General features: G+C 45.1%; 1 protein-coding gene across 2 annotated transcripts in view; it reads left to right on the plus strand.

Moving 5' to 3' along the window:
• Positions 1-345: 345 nt before the first annotated feature.
• Positions 346-16140, plus strand: part of LOC147444365 (protein NRT1/ PTR FAMILY 8.3-like) — a 62208-nt gene continuing 46413 nt past the window's right edge. The window contains exons 1-2 of one of the 2 annotated variants that reach the window (XM_086527006.1): positions 1047-1183; positions 2969-3316. Coding sequence is in view for 1 of the 2 variants with exons in the window: in XM_086527005.1 (XP_086383131.1) it covers positions 616-1183 (568 nt within the window). In the remaining variant the exon portion in view is untranslated. Of the gene's footprint in view, positions 1184-2968; positions 3317-16140 lie in introns of both variants that reach the window. The other variant, XM_086527005.1, reaches the window with a different exon arrangement.

Genomic DNA, 16140 nt, shown 5'->3' on the forward strand with positions numbered 1-16140 from the left:
ATAAAGCATCTCCACAAATACCGCTCAATGAGCCCGAACCGTTTTGGCCACCTACTTCGAGCAAATACATTTAAATTCAATGTCTTGCTCTCTTTCTAGAGAATTGTTGTTACAAGTTTAGAACTTCCAAATCAAAAGGTCCTCTTTGTTTTGAGAAAAAGCCACCCAGGGAATTGTTGTTTAGAAGTTTAGAACTTCCAAGTCAAAAAGGTCACCTTGATATCCGCCTTCAAATCTGTGGGACTTTGAAGTTTGCATTAGTTTCCATCTAATAGTGCATAGCACTATTCGGTCTACAAATTTTATTAAGGCAAATCTTCCCAGATTCGCCCTCGCCCGTCTCTTCCCTTGCTTTTGTTCAATCCCCCCCTGGTCTTACGTCAGCTGGAAGCTGTTCTCCCCTGTGCGATCCCCAGCTTCTTGTACACAGTTGCCCTACAGCACGTCCGTCGCAAAGGTCTTCTTCTCCATCTCGGTCCTCGGCCCCCGCCTCTATCTGCTACATCATGCATTTGACCATGATCGCTGGGTCCTGCACCTCTTTGCCTTTATTCCCTGCACAGATCCCCCTCCTCTTACTCGGTTGTTCCTCTCTCTCTCTCTCTCTCTCTCTCTATGTCCATCTTGCAAACCGGGTTGGCTCCCCCCCCCCCCCCTTTTGCGCACCCTGACCATGGCTTCGCATCTCGCCTCATCTCTCTTCATGGTTTTGCTGAGAGCAATTTCCACAACGCTATCCAATCCCATGCCCCACTCTTCTTTCCCTCTCAGATTGCACAACCTTGCCTGGGCAATCGCATTGGAGAATTGCACTGCAACAGAGGAACGAAAAAATCTGAGGCAGCGAATGAGGCTCATTCCTCCCTCCCACTCTCTCTCTACGCCGCATTCCTTGCTTTTTCCTCCTTCCACCACGTGCCCCCCAACCCCTCTCACCTGCTTCCAAAATTGGGGACACCTACTGGTGACTTGTGGGTGGTGCTTCACTTCTGTCTTCAGTCATTTCAACCTTTGGAGGTGGTGGGTGGGAGTCCAGCCATGGTTCCTGCTTCACTTACAGAGCTTCCTCTCCTCGGCGCAGGCCACGACTCTGCCTTCACTCTGGATGGCTCTATCGATTACCGCTCTCAACCTGCTCTTCGCGCTCGCACAGGAGGCTGGCGTGCTTGCATTTTCATTATAGGTATACTTCTCTCTCTCTCTTATTTTCACACTCCATGGATAGCATTAAGTAAGGCACAAACTGCGCACAATATCCCCCCCCCCCCCCCCCCCCCCCCCCCCCAAAACAAAGAAAAAAAAACTGGGCTGTCGATTGTTCCCTCCCTCCATGGAGCCTTGCGATGGAGCAACATATCCTCTTTTCGGATACGCGGCTTGGCGGCTCCCCAACAAAGCCAAAAAAACCCCAACACACACACAAAAAAAAAAACCAAACAAACACACACACACACACACACAGAGAGAGAGAGAGAGAGAGAGAGAGAGAGAGAGAGAGAGAGAGAGAGAGAGAGAGAGAGGCCTTTCAATTTTAGTTATTTTGCATTTGACTGTTGTAGGTTTTACTAGGCCAATTGCATGAAACAGTAACCCAAACAAATGAAAGGGAGTGAAGGATCTTATGCATGCGGTGTGCATGCCCAGTTCACATCTTCACAAAAATTCCAACTTCATTCCTTGTTTTATAGAAAAATGTCTTCCAAGAATTGAACATCTGGAGAGCAGCTACTCCAAGATAGAGCATACAAAATGTCAATTACATTAGAGGTAGTAAACTAAAATATAACTAAACACATCCAGTTCTTGTTTTTCAGCCTCTCCGATTTCCTTCTCATATACAATTTGAGAGGCAGAAAATTATCCTCGTACCATGTCAGAAATAAAGTAAGTAGAATCTCATCTCTATCAGAATCATCTAGGGAGTATGGGTTATGCTATCAAGGCCAATTGGAGAGAGGCGAGGTATTGTGGCTAAAAAACAGTGGCCATGAGAAGATGGAATTCAAGCTGCTATGGAATTACTGTAATCCCCTGTGGGTCAGATGATCCACTCGAACACACAAAACTGTAACTGAAAGACTTGAACTGAAAGAAAAGATCACACTTGCACTTTGACGACGGCACCACAGAGGTAGAGATACTTTTTTGATAGTGTTCCTGGCTGTATTTCTTTATTAATTATTGAGAGAGAATTTACAAGGAGAAGTTACAACCGATGTACTAATGATCTGTCCTACGATTGGGGTTTCGCCCATTATTTTATAGGCAATGGCCTTAAAAACCAACTTAAAAACCTCTTCTAAAGGTAGAGCATAATAGTCCATTGCCTTTTGTCACTTGGACTCAAAAGCTTACAAGTTAACTGCTTTAATTAAGTGGTGCCAAAAAGCTCTTGCATAAAGTTAACACGCCATCATTGGTCCGTCTGCTTCCACCCGTCTTCCATACATCCCTTGCATTTTGGGGTGGGAGTTTTTACCCTATTTGTGGAGAGAGAGAGAGAGAGAGAGAGAGAGAGAGAGAGAGAGAGAGAGAGAGAGGTACAGAGCGAGATTTGTGCCGATAGATGTGTCATAAAACGCGTGGACGTGGAAGATGGGTGTGCTTTTACTGAAAGCATCGATTTTTTGGGCGATAGCTTATGGGTGCAAAGCTTTTAGGCGCTCTATTTTGCAAGGTTGCTTTTGGGTCATGGCTTCATAAGTGAGGCCGTGTGAGTCAATCCGCAGAGCATTGCTTTGTAGTAGATTGCGGAGTGATGCCCCAACAGTTGTACTCTGTGATTATCATTATTAAAAAAAGTACAGTATGGGGCGCATGACTTAGGGGCCAATGCATTTGGGATTGGAACTCTTCCACTTCATGTCTCTACCCCTAAGTTCAAGTGTTAAAAGTGTTTCAAGTTCAATCGTGTTTTTGTTGTGGATTCTCCACCTCACGAGTAGCTTGCCGGTTACAATGTTTGCAGGGCTCCAATAGATACGTCTTCTACGGAGGATGTGATCCGACTTTTTTGCAGCACATGCCATGGCTCTTGAGAGTGAATCCGAATTCCCACGGAGAAGATGAGTGGGAGACTGAGTATGAAGAAAACGAATTTGAATGAAAATTTGAAGAGAAAGCAAAGGAATTCGAGGAGGAGGCCGAAAAAGAAGCCGATCATGAGGAAGAAAAGCAGTATGAGGAGGTTCAGAGAGGACTCTGCTTGAAGAAACTGCAGGGAGGATATCCCCATAGTGGAACTTGACCGACTGTTAGAACTTGTTGTTGACTTCAAGCGACAATTGTAACTTGGACGTGCAAGTTATTATAGCAGGTGCAGTGGAATTGAAATGGTGAAGATCTAGGTTTTACACTTCTATGAATTTTTACTTCTTCCTCGCGTTATTGAGATGGTCCTTATATATTTCCTTGAAGAGAGGGAATTAGAGAGAGATAGAGATGTGTGGAGAGAGAGAGAGAGAGAGAGAGAGAGAGAGAGAGAGAGAGAGAGAGAGAGAGAGAGAGAGGAAAATGACACCCGATGGGGTCCCAACCAACCCTCTCAAGGCCCCCCACACTGTTGCCGATGTGGTATTTGCTTTTGATTGCGTAAATGGAATGTAAACACATGCAATACCATAGGTGCAGACTCTACTGACTGAATTTGGCCGCTGTAACTCTTCAAGATGAAGCACTTCCGGGGCTGATTTGATGCACCTCTGGATCCTTCTTGATGTGGGATTGCTTTAGGCCACCAAGGGGTAGATCTAGGGCTGATTTGCACTCCCGATGTGAGAGGAATGAACGGCTGAAGCTTATGATGATAGGGCCAACGATGGACAACAATGCGAGCATTTGATGTGGCGAGGTATTGGCTGAAAAGAGGCACCGTGGGCTGCCAAAGTACTGGACCACAACGGGAAGACTAGCGATGACAGATCCAAGCCAGTGTTGACAAGGGAAGGGGCTGAAGTCTGAAAATGCTGGGCTGCTCTGCTGAAATTGCAAAGTGTTTGGTCGATTTGTTGTCTTGGAGTGAAAACGCCAAGGCAAAAACGTTGGCTGGCTTGCTGCAAAGACACTGGGTAAACTGGGCGCTTGTTGATCTGATCTGAAATGCTAGCTATGCTTCTCCCTTTATAGGTGAGATTACTGATTAAAAACCTCTTAGGTCTTAGGTAGGACGAAACTTCTGTCAAATTTATAAAATAAATCAATAAAACTGACTTATTAATAAATTTGACCGAGATGAAGTTTTGGGGTGAAACTGTCACACATCTGTCCAACCTCTGCCCACCCGGGAATTTGATTGATGCGGGGAATGGCTCGTTGGATTCCTCTAACTTAAAACTACATGCACGTCATGCTAGATGTCCCCATAGTGTAACAACATCTGTCAAAACGCTTGTAGAATCCGTTTATGCAAGAGGGTTCGAAAACTGGGAAACCTAATCTAATGGACTTGTCCGGACATGCGAGTCCTACGAATAGGCTGACAAAATTGTCAGTACTAATCCTCCTAGGATTTTAGACACTCCTATCTAGGATAGGTGCAAAATTGGCTCTGGAAGTTGATGGAGCATGTCCACGTTATGTGTACGCGACATCCCCTCCTACTTAAGGTGAGATACGGGTACCGAGATACATGGCCTCGTATGACGCTAGTAAATTTGGATAGTCGATGAAAACTTCCTCATCCACCCAGGCAGCTTCATGCGTCCCTCGATCCTTGATCTTCAAGGAGTATTGCCTTGCTTGCTTCTTTGTTTTGTGTTTGAATCGATGCAAAAGGATTCGTTTTGGCTCCGTAACTTCAGCTTCATCAATTATCTCCGGTTGCTCCTTGTGTGGAATGCTCCGTGGAGGTTCACCTTGAAACAATTCAAGCCAAGAAACATGGAAAACATTATGCATTGTCCAAGAAGTAATTGCATGGAAACATCATTTACCATTTTGACGATAGGAAAGGGACCATACATATGAAATGAGAGTGTAGGACACCTCGTACCAACTTGCTTGAGACGTTGCTTCATGATCCTTAAAAACACCCTCCGTGGAGGTTCACCTTGAAACGATTCAAGCCAAGAAACATGGAAAACATTATGCATTGTCCAAGAAGGTGGTAAACGTAATTGCATGGGAACATCATTTACCTTTTTGACAATAGGAAATGGATTATACATATGAAATGAGAGTTTAGGACACCTCGCACCAACTTGCTTGAGATGTTGCTTCATGATCCTTAAAAACTCCCTCCTTGAATGAGACATCCTATCGATGCTTATTAGCATGCCTAGAGGACTCTTGAGCCTTGCTAAGCCGAAGCTTAACACTCTCGAGTAGGTTTGACTAACACAATTAGCACATTAAATTTGGAAATGGACTCAATCAACAAAGATTGAAAAGGTCGGCAAACAATGTCTCATATAGAGTACGACCAATTGCACTAGAGAACGAATCATTTAGGATAGCTTGAACTGTAACGGGACGACAACACGCGCCAATGGAAAAGAATAGATTGAACTGAATTTAAGCACTTCAAAACAACATAACGAAAAGAGATGCACAATACACGAGACACGGAGTGGTAGAGTTTCACTCCAAGAGAGCACTGACCCCAAACCTTTGCGTCCTTTTGCCGTACTCCTTTCTCTACACTTCTAGGCGGGAACATGCCAGATAATAAGCCCTTGGCACATATTTAAGGCCCATGGTCCTCTAAACGCAGTACATGAAAAGCATTCATCTCAAAAGCATCTGGACTTCAAAAGCTGCCAGCGCTAAAAAAAAAGGAAATCCGTACGTCTGCGACGTCAGCAATTAGCAGCGCAAAATAAAGAGTTTATACTTCAAAAGCATATGGACTTCAAAAGTTGCCAGCACTAAAAAAAAAAGGAAATCCGTACGCCTGCCATGTCAGCAATTCAACAACGCAAAACACGGCAGTCTGTACAGTGCCACATGGCATGTCAACGCGATTCATCGACCATCCGTACAATTGTTGCCACATCATCAAAATTTTTGCAAGATTTTTGTGTGTGTGTGTGTGTGTTGCTTTATTTTAATGTCTTTAGGCCCCGTTGGATAGGGTCCAATAAGTTAGGAACTCGTCAATATGTTAAGAATTCTTTTTTTTAAAGTTGGGCTACTCGGTAAGACTTTGCAAGCTGGTAAAACTTCTTCTACCGCGCCCCTCGGTCAGAATCTACAAGTTGGCTAGAGTTATGTCTGGGAAACCCTAACCCGTCGGGTCTTGAGTGGCTTGACACGTCAGCAATTTGTGACATGAACTAACATCAAATATTGTTCCCACTTAGATTGTTTATCATGAACATATGCTTTGAGAACATCAAATGCCAACTGGTTGTATATTTTCGTTTGTACATTATATTGTGGATGAAATGCATAGAGGAATTTAACTCAGTGCAAAAATTTCCAATCAAAGCACACCAGAAATGTGATGTGAACTTTATATCACAATTCGACACAATTGATTTGGGTGACCACACAATGGATACCAACGCTTTATGAACAATTGTGCAACATCTTGTGCAGTAAGATTGACCTTGCAAGGGATTAACATGCAAAACTTACTACTTAAGGCTTGAAACGGTCCATTAGGGATAGGCAATGGCATGAGTAGTCCTTGTTGCTTACCATGAGGGACTTTTTGACACACAACACACTTAGTAACATAACTGTACACATCCTTACGCATCTTTGGCCAATAGAAACATCGTTGAACTTTTTCAAATGTAGCATTGATACCTTTTTGACCATGTGTTAATGCATCAAGAAACCGGCCCGTGGGGCGGTAGGCTTTGGCTTTCACTCGAAATTCTTTACTTTAGACACACACAGAGAGAATGTGCAAAGGAAACCTGCGACGGGAATTAACACTTAAGCACACACATGGCTCGGAAGCTAGAATGCTCCGAGCAGACGTCGACAACCTGTAGGCCCCAAAATTGACGCCCCTTTCGGTATTTCTTTATACTTTGAGAGGGTAAATTACAAAGTAGAATCCTGGGAGTCCTTTACCTGTATCCAGCTAGATACCACCTATTTGGCCAAATTTCGGCAGCATAACAGCCCCAAAACTTGCACGAAACCAATTCCCTTGCTGGAACTCACTTCCATTGGCATAAACCCTCTGATTCCTGCCCAAAAACAGTAGATTCAGCACGCTGTATTTACTGGTTTTTGCCCTGTTTTCAGCCCCAAACAGTCCCCTAACTATCCTCTGCCAGTGGGGCACTATTCCCAATGGTTTTGGCGTTCGTATGGCTGAAAAACAGTCAATTTACAACGCATATACAACGCTGAAAATGCACCTGTACCGTGAGGTTATGACCCTCACCGGTGCCTGCTTTGGAGTAGCAATTAACCACCCCTGTTCTTGCTCAAGGAGGCTCTTGCCTCAACACCAAAGCATGAAACCACACAGCTGTACATCAATCAAGTGAAGAGCCCTCATGTGGGGCATCACATAACTGCACGTAGGGGGGAGAGAGAGCAGTGTGCACACTAGTGTGTAGTGTGCAGGGCATCACTCCTAGCACCACACTGTACATGAGAGGGAAAGAAAGCACTCCATAGCTCTTAACCTGTGACAAAAGCTGAAAAATGAGTCTCTCAGCTACAAATTCAGCGCCACTTCTTGATGCAAGAGGAAAGTGCACAAAAATGTGCCACTTGGCGCGTTTACAAGCATTTGCCCGTTTCGGGGTTGCCGCCTAAAAATCTCCTGATTGGTTGCCCAGTTGACTTTGCGGCATAGTTGTAAAGTGTTCCCTTGGTCATACCGAAGGTAATAACGCGAACACATTTCACGGCCCAAAATAGCAATTCTCTAATTTTTAGGAGATGCTTCCGTTGGGCTCCCACTGGTCATTTGACCATCTATCCTCATTGGGACCGCATCCAAAAGTGCAATGTGGCCCAACTGTCGGATACTTTCTGTTGGTGATCCCACCTTGACTTTATGCCTTTATTGAGTTCACTTCCTAGTATCCACCAACTTGCTAAGTGCAACGAGGGGACCTACATACCTTGCACTGAGTCTAGACATCCTCTTACTATACAAATTCCAGTGCCGACCAACTTCCCGTCTGCGGGTGAAACTACCATTCACATTGGCCATACAATGTCCGACCATTTGCAACTTCAAAAAGAGGGTCTCAAAAATAAAACAAAAATCATTGGAAAGAAACTAACAACTAAGGTTTGCAATTGCGGAATCGCATACGTCCTCGATTGCATAACATAAATACATGCCACTAATGATCTTGTGTTGTTAGCACTCTTTTATTATCGCATGTATCCGCAAGAAAGGTCGTACACATAGATACAAATGACTTAATGAGACCTTCATACTTTTGTTATTTCCATCTATTACACTGAATTCTTATGTACATTTGATGTGCTAGCTCTATCATTACCCCTCCTTTGCACACGTTGGGTTGGGGCATAAGTAGGTTGTAACCCAAAGGCTTCAAGGTAAAGCTGCAATACATTTGGTGACTGACATTTCATGCGCTTCCATCCACTTTGCATCCATAGGCGGATAGTTCTTGAACTTCACCATATCTTCTGGCACATCACCCACGAAGGGTCTTAGAAGACACATGAAATGCATTATGAATTTTCCACGCATCAGGCAATTTCAGCTTGTAAGCCACATCGCTAATCTTGTCAAGCACTTGAAAAGGCCCATAGTTAGCATACTGAGCTTAGGAAACAGTCGTTCCTTGCATCTTCTTTAACCTTGCCTTTTCGAACCTTAACAAAACCCAATCACGAGGTGTGTAAGGTGCAGTGGAAGTGAATGATAAACTTTGCTCAAGATGAGTGCTCCAAACTGTGCTCAAGGTTCCTTTTGTTCTTATAGAAGGGAGAGCCTTCCGTTCTTAATGAGAGAGTGCAATGATCACTAACAAAGTGAATGGACACTGTGCATGAGAGTGTGAGACTGAGAGATAGAGAGAGAAGAGAATACGACACCAGAGACGTCGTAAAACCCTCCTCCGAAGGTCCCACTCTCGTTGGTGAGAGTGGTCTACTATTGATTGCACAAACCGGTACAAGGTGGATGCATGCGACTGATGCAAGTCTAGGCTAGGTCGATGTCGACGACGGGGATGACGAGACTGACGTTGTGGCTGAAATCTAATGGTCTTTATCTGCTGTCCAAAAAACGCTGCTGGCTGAATTCTGCTACCGCTGAAAACGCTGTGGAAAACGCTGATTTTGCTGGTCCTTATGGCTGAAAATCTGCTGCTATTGTGGGGCTGAATTGGCTATGGAAATGGGGCCGAAAATCACCTGCTGAAAATCGCCAAATGCTGAAATCTGCAGCAGACAATACGTGGATGAAAAACGCTAGGCTGGATGAAGCTTGGCGATGGCTGTTCTGCTGAAAATGCTAGGTCTTGTGATGGCCCGGCGGTGATGATTTGCTGAAAACGCCAAGTTGAGGGAAGCTAGGCGATGAGGATGAAAAACGCTAGGGGGGTTGAAGTCTTGCTTGGAGGGAAACCACCAAGGGGGTTCTTGCTGAGAAGTTGCCTGTTGAGCTTGGGCTCCTGCTGCCTCTTCTGCCAATTAGTGCTAGCCTAGGTTTGCTTATATACAAACTTACTCAATTTGCCCTACCTACTTTCCAACAAAAGTCACTTAAAAATAATAAGTGAAAAATGTCAAAAATAGGGAAAATAGGCTAAATGCACTGGAAAATTCCCCTAAAGGATTCTGATGGGAATGCTGATGGTCATGCTGTGTGCAACCAGAGGATATGCATCTACACTAAGTGTCTCAACATGCACGGTTTGCGAACAGACTCACAAAAGTGCCAGATCACTTCTAAATCTAGACTGACTAGACTGATTGAACCCTTGTCGTGTTGTAGCTTGTCCACGGACACATAGGATTGGATGTGTCACGTGACATCCCCTCCTTTTCAAAGTGAGGTACTGGTACCGAACTGTAAGGCGTTGAGGGAGATCGCCAGTAGCATCCGGAATCCTGGAAGGGACTCCTCGCCGGCCCACTTGGATATGTGGGCCGTGCGGTACTTGAACTTCATAAAGGTATGCAAAGCTTGCTTATTTGGGCCGTGCCGAAAGCGACACAAAGTCTTCTGTGTTTCTTTCCTTGCTTCAACTTCGTCGAGAGTCACGCTTCTTTCTTCTTCAAGAATCTCCATGGCTGAAAATTCCCGAAACCATTTCCAACACAAATTCCCGAAACCATTTCAAACCGTTCACCACACATACGCAAACAGTGAGATCAAATCTTGTCTTGCTGATCTAAATCAATCAATTGTGGCAATTCACAACGGAAATGCCCATGCTTAGTGCTTATACATTCATGTGCTCTTTCTGCATCTGTGTCGTGCCAAGGAAGAGACATGGAATGTGACTTCCTTGGGTGCAAACATGTCATCTTTTCATGAACAATCCGTATACATTTGTGCTCATTCATGAGTGAAACGTGCTCAACGTACAATATGTCATGCCTAGGAAAAGGGATCACATAAAGATGCTGACGAAAATACAGGAAACGAGCACGAATGAAACACTCGATCAATGCGTGCGTACTAATCGTGCGAACACATAATACTTCTTCTTTAGACCTAGGCTTGAGAGCCAAGATCGGTTCTTCCTGAAGGGTCGAATTTGCAACAAGGTTAGCTTTGCTAGAAAAAGCATCAACTAACACATCATCCTTGTGAACAATCACATCGTCTTCATGAAAATCATCATGCTTGTGAGAAATCACATCTTGATCATGCAAATCATCATGCTTGTCAGTGTCATCCAAATCATCATGCTCATCATTATCATTCAAATCATCATGCAAATCTCGTGTCATGCTTTGGAGAAGAAGATTCTGAGAGAGTCTCCTTCTCCTGAATCCGTTCAATCTTCGCCTGCACATTAACAATGAGAGAGGGAGAATGAACAACTTCCTTTCCACGAATGACAATGAGAGAGTCACTTCTGGCATTTAAAGTGAACGTATTTTCCGCCCAATCAATGAGAGGGTTAATCAATGAGAGGGTTATTCTCACGAAACCATCGAATGCCCAAAATCATATCACATCTTGAGAGAGGAGAGACAAAAATTTTTCTACGGAAAGCAGCTTATTGAACTGTAAACAACACATCAAGGCACTCTTTCGTGATGAGAGAGTCCATACCGGGAGCGAAGCCAGAGACCTCGAGAGGAGATTTTTGACTAACCTCTAGGCGGGCTCTCTCAACAAGAGAGGGATTGATCACATCATGCATACTGCCTAGGTCAAACAATATGACAAAACGCTGCCCCGTCATATGACCATAACATTTAATGAGACTCATCAATGGAAGGGTCAGGAGAAACTTGGGGCACACTCGTGTTGTCAGTGATTGCATTGACAGAGGAAGTGGGTTTTGTGGATTCTTTAGATTCAGTAGAGTCAAGCTTAGGACATGTTCTTTTTATGTGACCCTTAATGTGACAATGAAAACAACGACCTTCCCGAATAAGTGCTTTGCTTTTGCGACTTGATGTATCCTCCTAAAATTCCTTGTGCTACCTTTTCATCTGGAGTGAGCTTAGGTTTAGCAGTTGTGTTAGTCTTATCCTTAGGTTCATTGGAAGAATCTTTTCTGAGAGACTGTTGGAAGATTGGTTAGAAGAGTTACCGTTCTTACTATTCTTACCGTTCTTACCGTTCTGAGGGTTCTGAGAAGTCTGCGAGGTACTTGTGGAAGTCTTGTTCTCCTTAGGCTTTCCCTTGTTGTGCTTCATCTTCTGTGCGAGAGCAATCGCTACCGCCTTGTTGAGATCGATTGGATCGAGCACTTTGACATCGTACTTGATATACTCGTCCAATCCATAAAGGAATGCCTCTTTGCACTCATCATCCGACTTACGTAATTGGGTACCTAGCTGCAAAACACGATTAGAAAAAGACATAACCGGCATACCATTTTGCTTGAGAGCGCGCCAATCGTCCTTCAATCGTGCGAGGTACTAAGGTGGCATAAACCGCGCCTTGAGCTTGTCTTGGAAATCAACCCAATTGAAGGAAAGGGGCGTGAGTTCGTTGGCTTCCTCTAGGTGCGCGGCTAACTGTGCCTCTTGCCATGCGTGGTACCAATTGATGGCATCACTGGCAAGGTACAGAGCTGCCGTCAAAACCTTGCTATTTCCTGTCTTCTTAGTTGTCACAAAATAAGCATTAAATTGATGCAACCAAGAATGAATAACCGTAGCATCCATCTTACCATCATACTTACTGAAAGTCAACTTCTCTGTGACTGGAGTCCGCATCCCGGCTTGTGCCACTTGAGGAACTACCAACATCTTTGGCTGGTTCGGACTTTGAGGCAAGAACTTGTCGAACCAATTCTTGAGTGCGGAGGTCTTTTTGAACCTCACGATCGGCCTCCGAGGCCACTCGTCTGGCTTTCTTTGTGCTTTTCTTTCTTTTTGTTCATCGCGCTCGCGTTCCAAGGTAATGCGAGTTGCTTCTTGTTGTATTGCTTTTCCTTCTTTTTGTTCATCGCGTTCGTGTTCCTTGTCCATGCAAGTCGCTTCTTGTCGTGCAATCATGTCCAACATTGACTTGACCATCGCCTCCATAGGATTTGGTACAACTTGTGGCGTAGATGGGGAAGGTGGAGGGTCGGGAAAAACTCCTGGTGGGGAAAACTCTTCTTCGCCACTCCCATGCTCATCAGCTGTATGCAAAGTATCCATTCCGCTTCGGATGATGACCATGCACTGTGATCTTGGGTTCTTAAGTTCACGAGGAACTTGGGTTCTTGGGTTCTTGAGGGTCTTGAGGTTTTGAGGTTCTTGAGGGTCTTCTTTTGCTTGCAATCTGTGTTCGAGAAGGATCTTCTCTTCACCCAAGTTCTGCTCTTTTCCGCGGGTGCACCCCTTAGCGTCCTTGCGCTCACACCAAGGTTTCTTTTTCCCACCTCACGTCGATTGGCCGGCCGCTAAGTGCACGGTCCGCTCTTAATGAGTGAAAAGAGGCACAAGGGAAGGCTGGACAAGCCCTTCTTTCTTGGGATTCCTGTCACTCTTCAAAAACACGATTAGGAATCGACACGCCCAAGCGAACTTGGGTTCGTGCGACCTCAACAAGCAAAAAAAATTCTTGTGATTCTTGTGGTTCTTTCCTTGAGTGATACAGAACACTGCCAAAGTTCTGATACCAATGTAAGGTGCAGCGGAAGTGAATGATGAACTTTGCTCAAGATAAGTGCTCCGAACTGTGCTTAAGGTTCCTTTTGTTCTTATGGAAGGGAGAGCCTTCCGTTTTTAATGAGAGAGTGGAATGATCACTAACAAAGTGAATGGACAGTGTGCATGAGAGTGTGTGAGACTGAGAGATAGAGAGAGAAGAGAATACGACACCAGAGACGTTGTAAAACCCTCCTCCGAAGGCCCCACTCTCGTTGGCGAGAGTGGTCTACTATTGATTGCACAAACCGGTACAAGGTGGATGCATGTGACTATGCAAGTCTAGGCTAGGTCGATGTCGACGACGGGGATGACGAGACCGATGTTGTGGCTGAAATCTGATGGTCTTTATTTGCTGTGGCATACCATGGTACTTAAACACATTGTACATGAACAAGCGTGCCATCTGATCAGATTTTATCTTCTTCCTGACAGGGATAAAATGGGCCTGCTTGCTGAACCCGTAGATAATGGTCCATATACCATCATTCCCTGTTGGCGTTCTTGGAAGATCAAAGATAAAGTCCATAGCAATGCTTTCCCATGGCTTATCCGGAATCGGCAGTGGTTGTAACGCCTTTTGCCTGCCAAACTTGACCTTTTGGCAAATCACGCATGCTCGCACAAAGGCATCCACATCTCTCCTCAAGGTAGGCCAATAGAAGAATGCTCTACCGCTTTAACTGTTGCATCAATACCATGATGCCCTGCATACGGTGGGACATGACTCTCTTCCATGACCTTGTGTCGCAATGGCCTAGTGACACAGTCTGCCATGCATCATCATAAAACCATCTCTGAGGAGGTAGTGCTCATGATGTTGCCCCTCTTTCAACTGTTCAAAGATCCTTGCAAAATCTTCATCAGTAGCATACTGTTCCTTCATGTCATCTAACTCATGATGATAAGGAATTGACACAGCTGAAATTTGTTAGACCAAACGGCATCACTAGAAATTCTTTATTACAAAAGTGATAGTAGAAGCAGATACAATAAGGACAGACTCCCCTTTGAGCTTTACATCCAAAACATGAGTTTTGCCCCTATGCTGAAAAGTGATCGTCTTGCCGAAGACATCCAGCACGCCATGTACTCTGAACATCCAGGGAATTCCAAGTAGGGCATCATACCCTTCCAATGGCATGATATAGGACTCTTCTGTGTCCACATACGACTGAATATGCAGACGTAGCTTTTCAATGATGGGAGTAATACACTCTGAGTGGCCAGGACATGCGAACCTGCCTGTGCTGTGTACCCCATCTCTTCAGCTCTGATGCCCAGCTTCATAGCTAGCTCTGGTGAGATAAAGTTTGCTTTGGACCTGGATCAAAGAAGATGAGTGCCGTTTGATCCCTAACTTTACCCCATGCCCTGCATAACTCACTGGCATCTGTACTCGGCGTGTCACCCACCATGTCTGGCACCAAACTTGCCGTGGGTTTAGGCTTCTTGCCTTTCTGGTCCTCTTTATCATCTGAGTCAGCTGGTCTTTTCCTTTGTGGACAATTGGTAGCAAAGTGACCAGGCTGCTCGCATATAAAGCATTTATTTTCAGCCACTAGGACCTTTTCCTCGAGCGACTTGCGCACAAAAGGCTTCCTTTTCTGTTTCTTTGCCTGCACTCCGGGAGTCCCGGCTGAATCCTTGTCTTTGGTGGCCTTTTCCGACCCCTGTGACGCTTCAGGAGCCGTTTTCACAAAGGGCTTCTTCGCTGAATTTTTCTTTTGCTGCCCTCCTTTCTCGTTGCTCGGAAACCCACTGTCCTCTCCTTTCAACAAGGCAAGACCAGTGTTAGCAACTTCCATAAGCTGAGTGAGGGTAGCCACTTTGCTCTTCGTACAGTAATCACGAAGCCCTTTAGGTAGCCCACAACAGTACTTCTCTATCTGTTCTGTCAATGGCACAAATCTGTAGGAGGTCACTGAGAGTAACGCATTACAAAACCTTCGATTGTACTCCAGCAAGCTCTTGCATGAAGCTGAAATAAGCTGGTGCAAAATGTCATGACGTCGGCTTCAAATTCATTTGACAGCCAAGCAGATGCAAACATTTGCTTGAAGTAAACCCAAGTGGCGGGTGCCTGTCCTTGCATTAACAATGTTGTCCACCATGTAAGCGCATTGTCCTTTAAGAAAGTGGCAGCTTTCTTGACCTTAGAGGCCTCTGTAAAGTTCCCTCCTGCATAAGCTGTATCAAACTGCTGGAGGAAAGTAAGAGCCTTTGCTTTATCCTCAAAGCCACTGAAAGTGCTGAACTTCCCAGCTCCACCACCTTCTTTGTAAGGTTTCGGCTTTTCCAGTGCCCCCAAGTTGTCATAAGGAATGGTCTGCAACATGGGCACTGTAGTAGGCATGATCGGCACATCTTGGCCATTTACATTTTGCGTCGGAGGTGCGATATCTGGCTGCTGTCTAGAAAAATCAGCCATGCCAAAATGACCCTATGGCACCCCAAACTGGCCCTGGTTGCAGTGAAAACCCTGCTGCATGCCGATACTACCTACATGGGGTTTGGCATCATGCCTTGCATACCCCCAAACACTGTTTCTGGCAGGTATGGCTGACTTCCAGGCGCATAACCAGCCATACTTTGGAACACTGAACTACCCCCGAAATACCCAGGATAATCCGTCGGTGGTGGAAAAACTGGGTGCATTGCCTGGTATCCAGTTTCCTGTCCGTTCAAGACAGCATGCGAGCTCTGAAAGGTGGCGAGCTGAACTGGCATAACCTGTGGAATAGGCTGTCTAGCCACCTGTTCAAGCAAGGGAGGAACCTGTTTTGGAGCTGAACTGGCATAACCTGTGGAATAGGCTGTCTAGCCACCTGTTCAAGCAAGGGAGGAACCTGTTTTGGAGCCCCTGACTCCGCAACATGCGAGTGTTCCCTATCTTGCTGAGTCGCATGAAGTACTTGG

This window comes from Adiantum capillus-veneris, chromosome 13 (assembly GCF_014529385.1).
Source record: "Adiantum capillus-veneris isolate H3 chromosome 13, ASM1452938v2, whole genome shotgun sequence".
NCBI lineage: Eukaryota > Viridiplantae > Streptophyta > Polypodiopsida > Polypodiales > Pteridaceae > Adiantum > Adiantum capillus-veneris.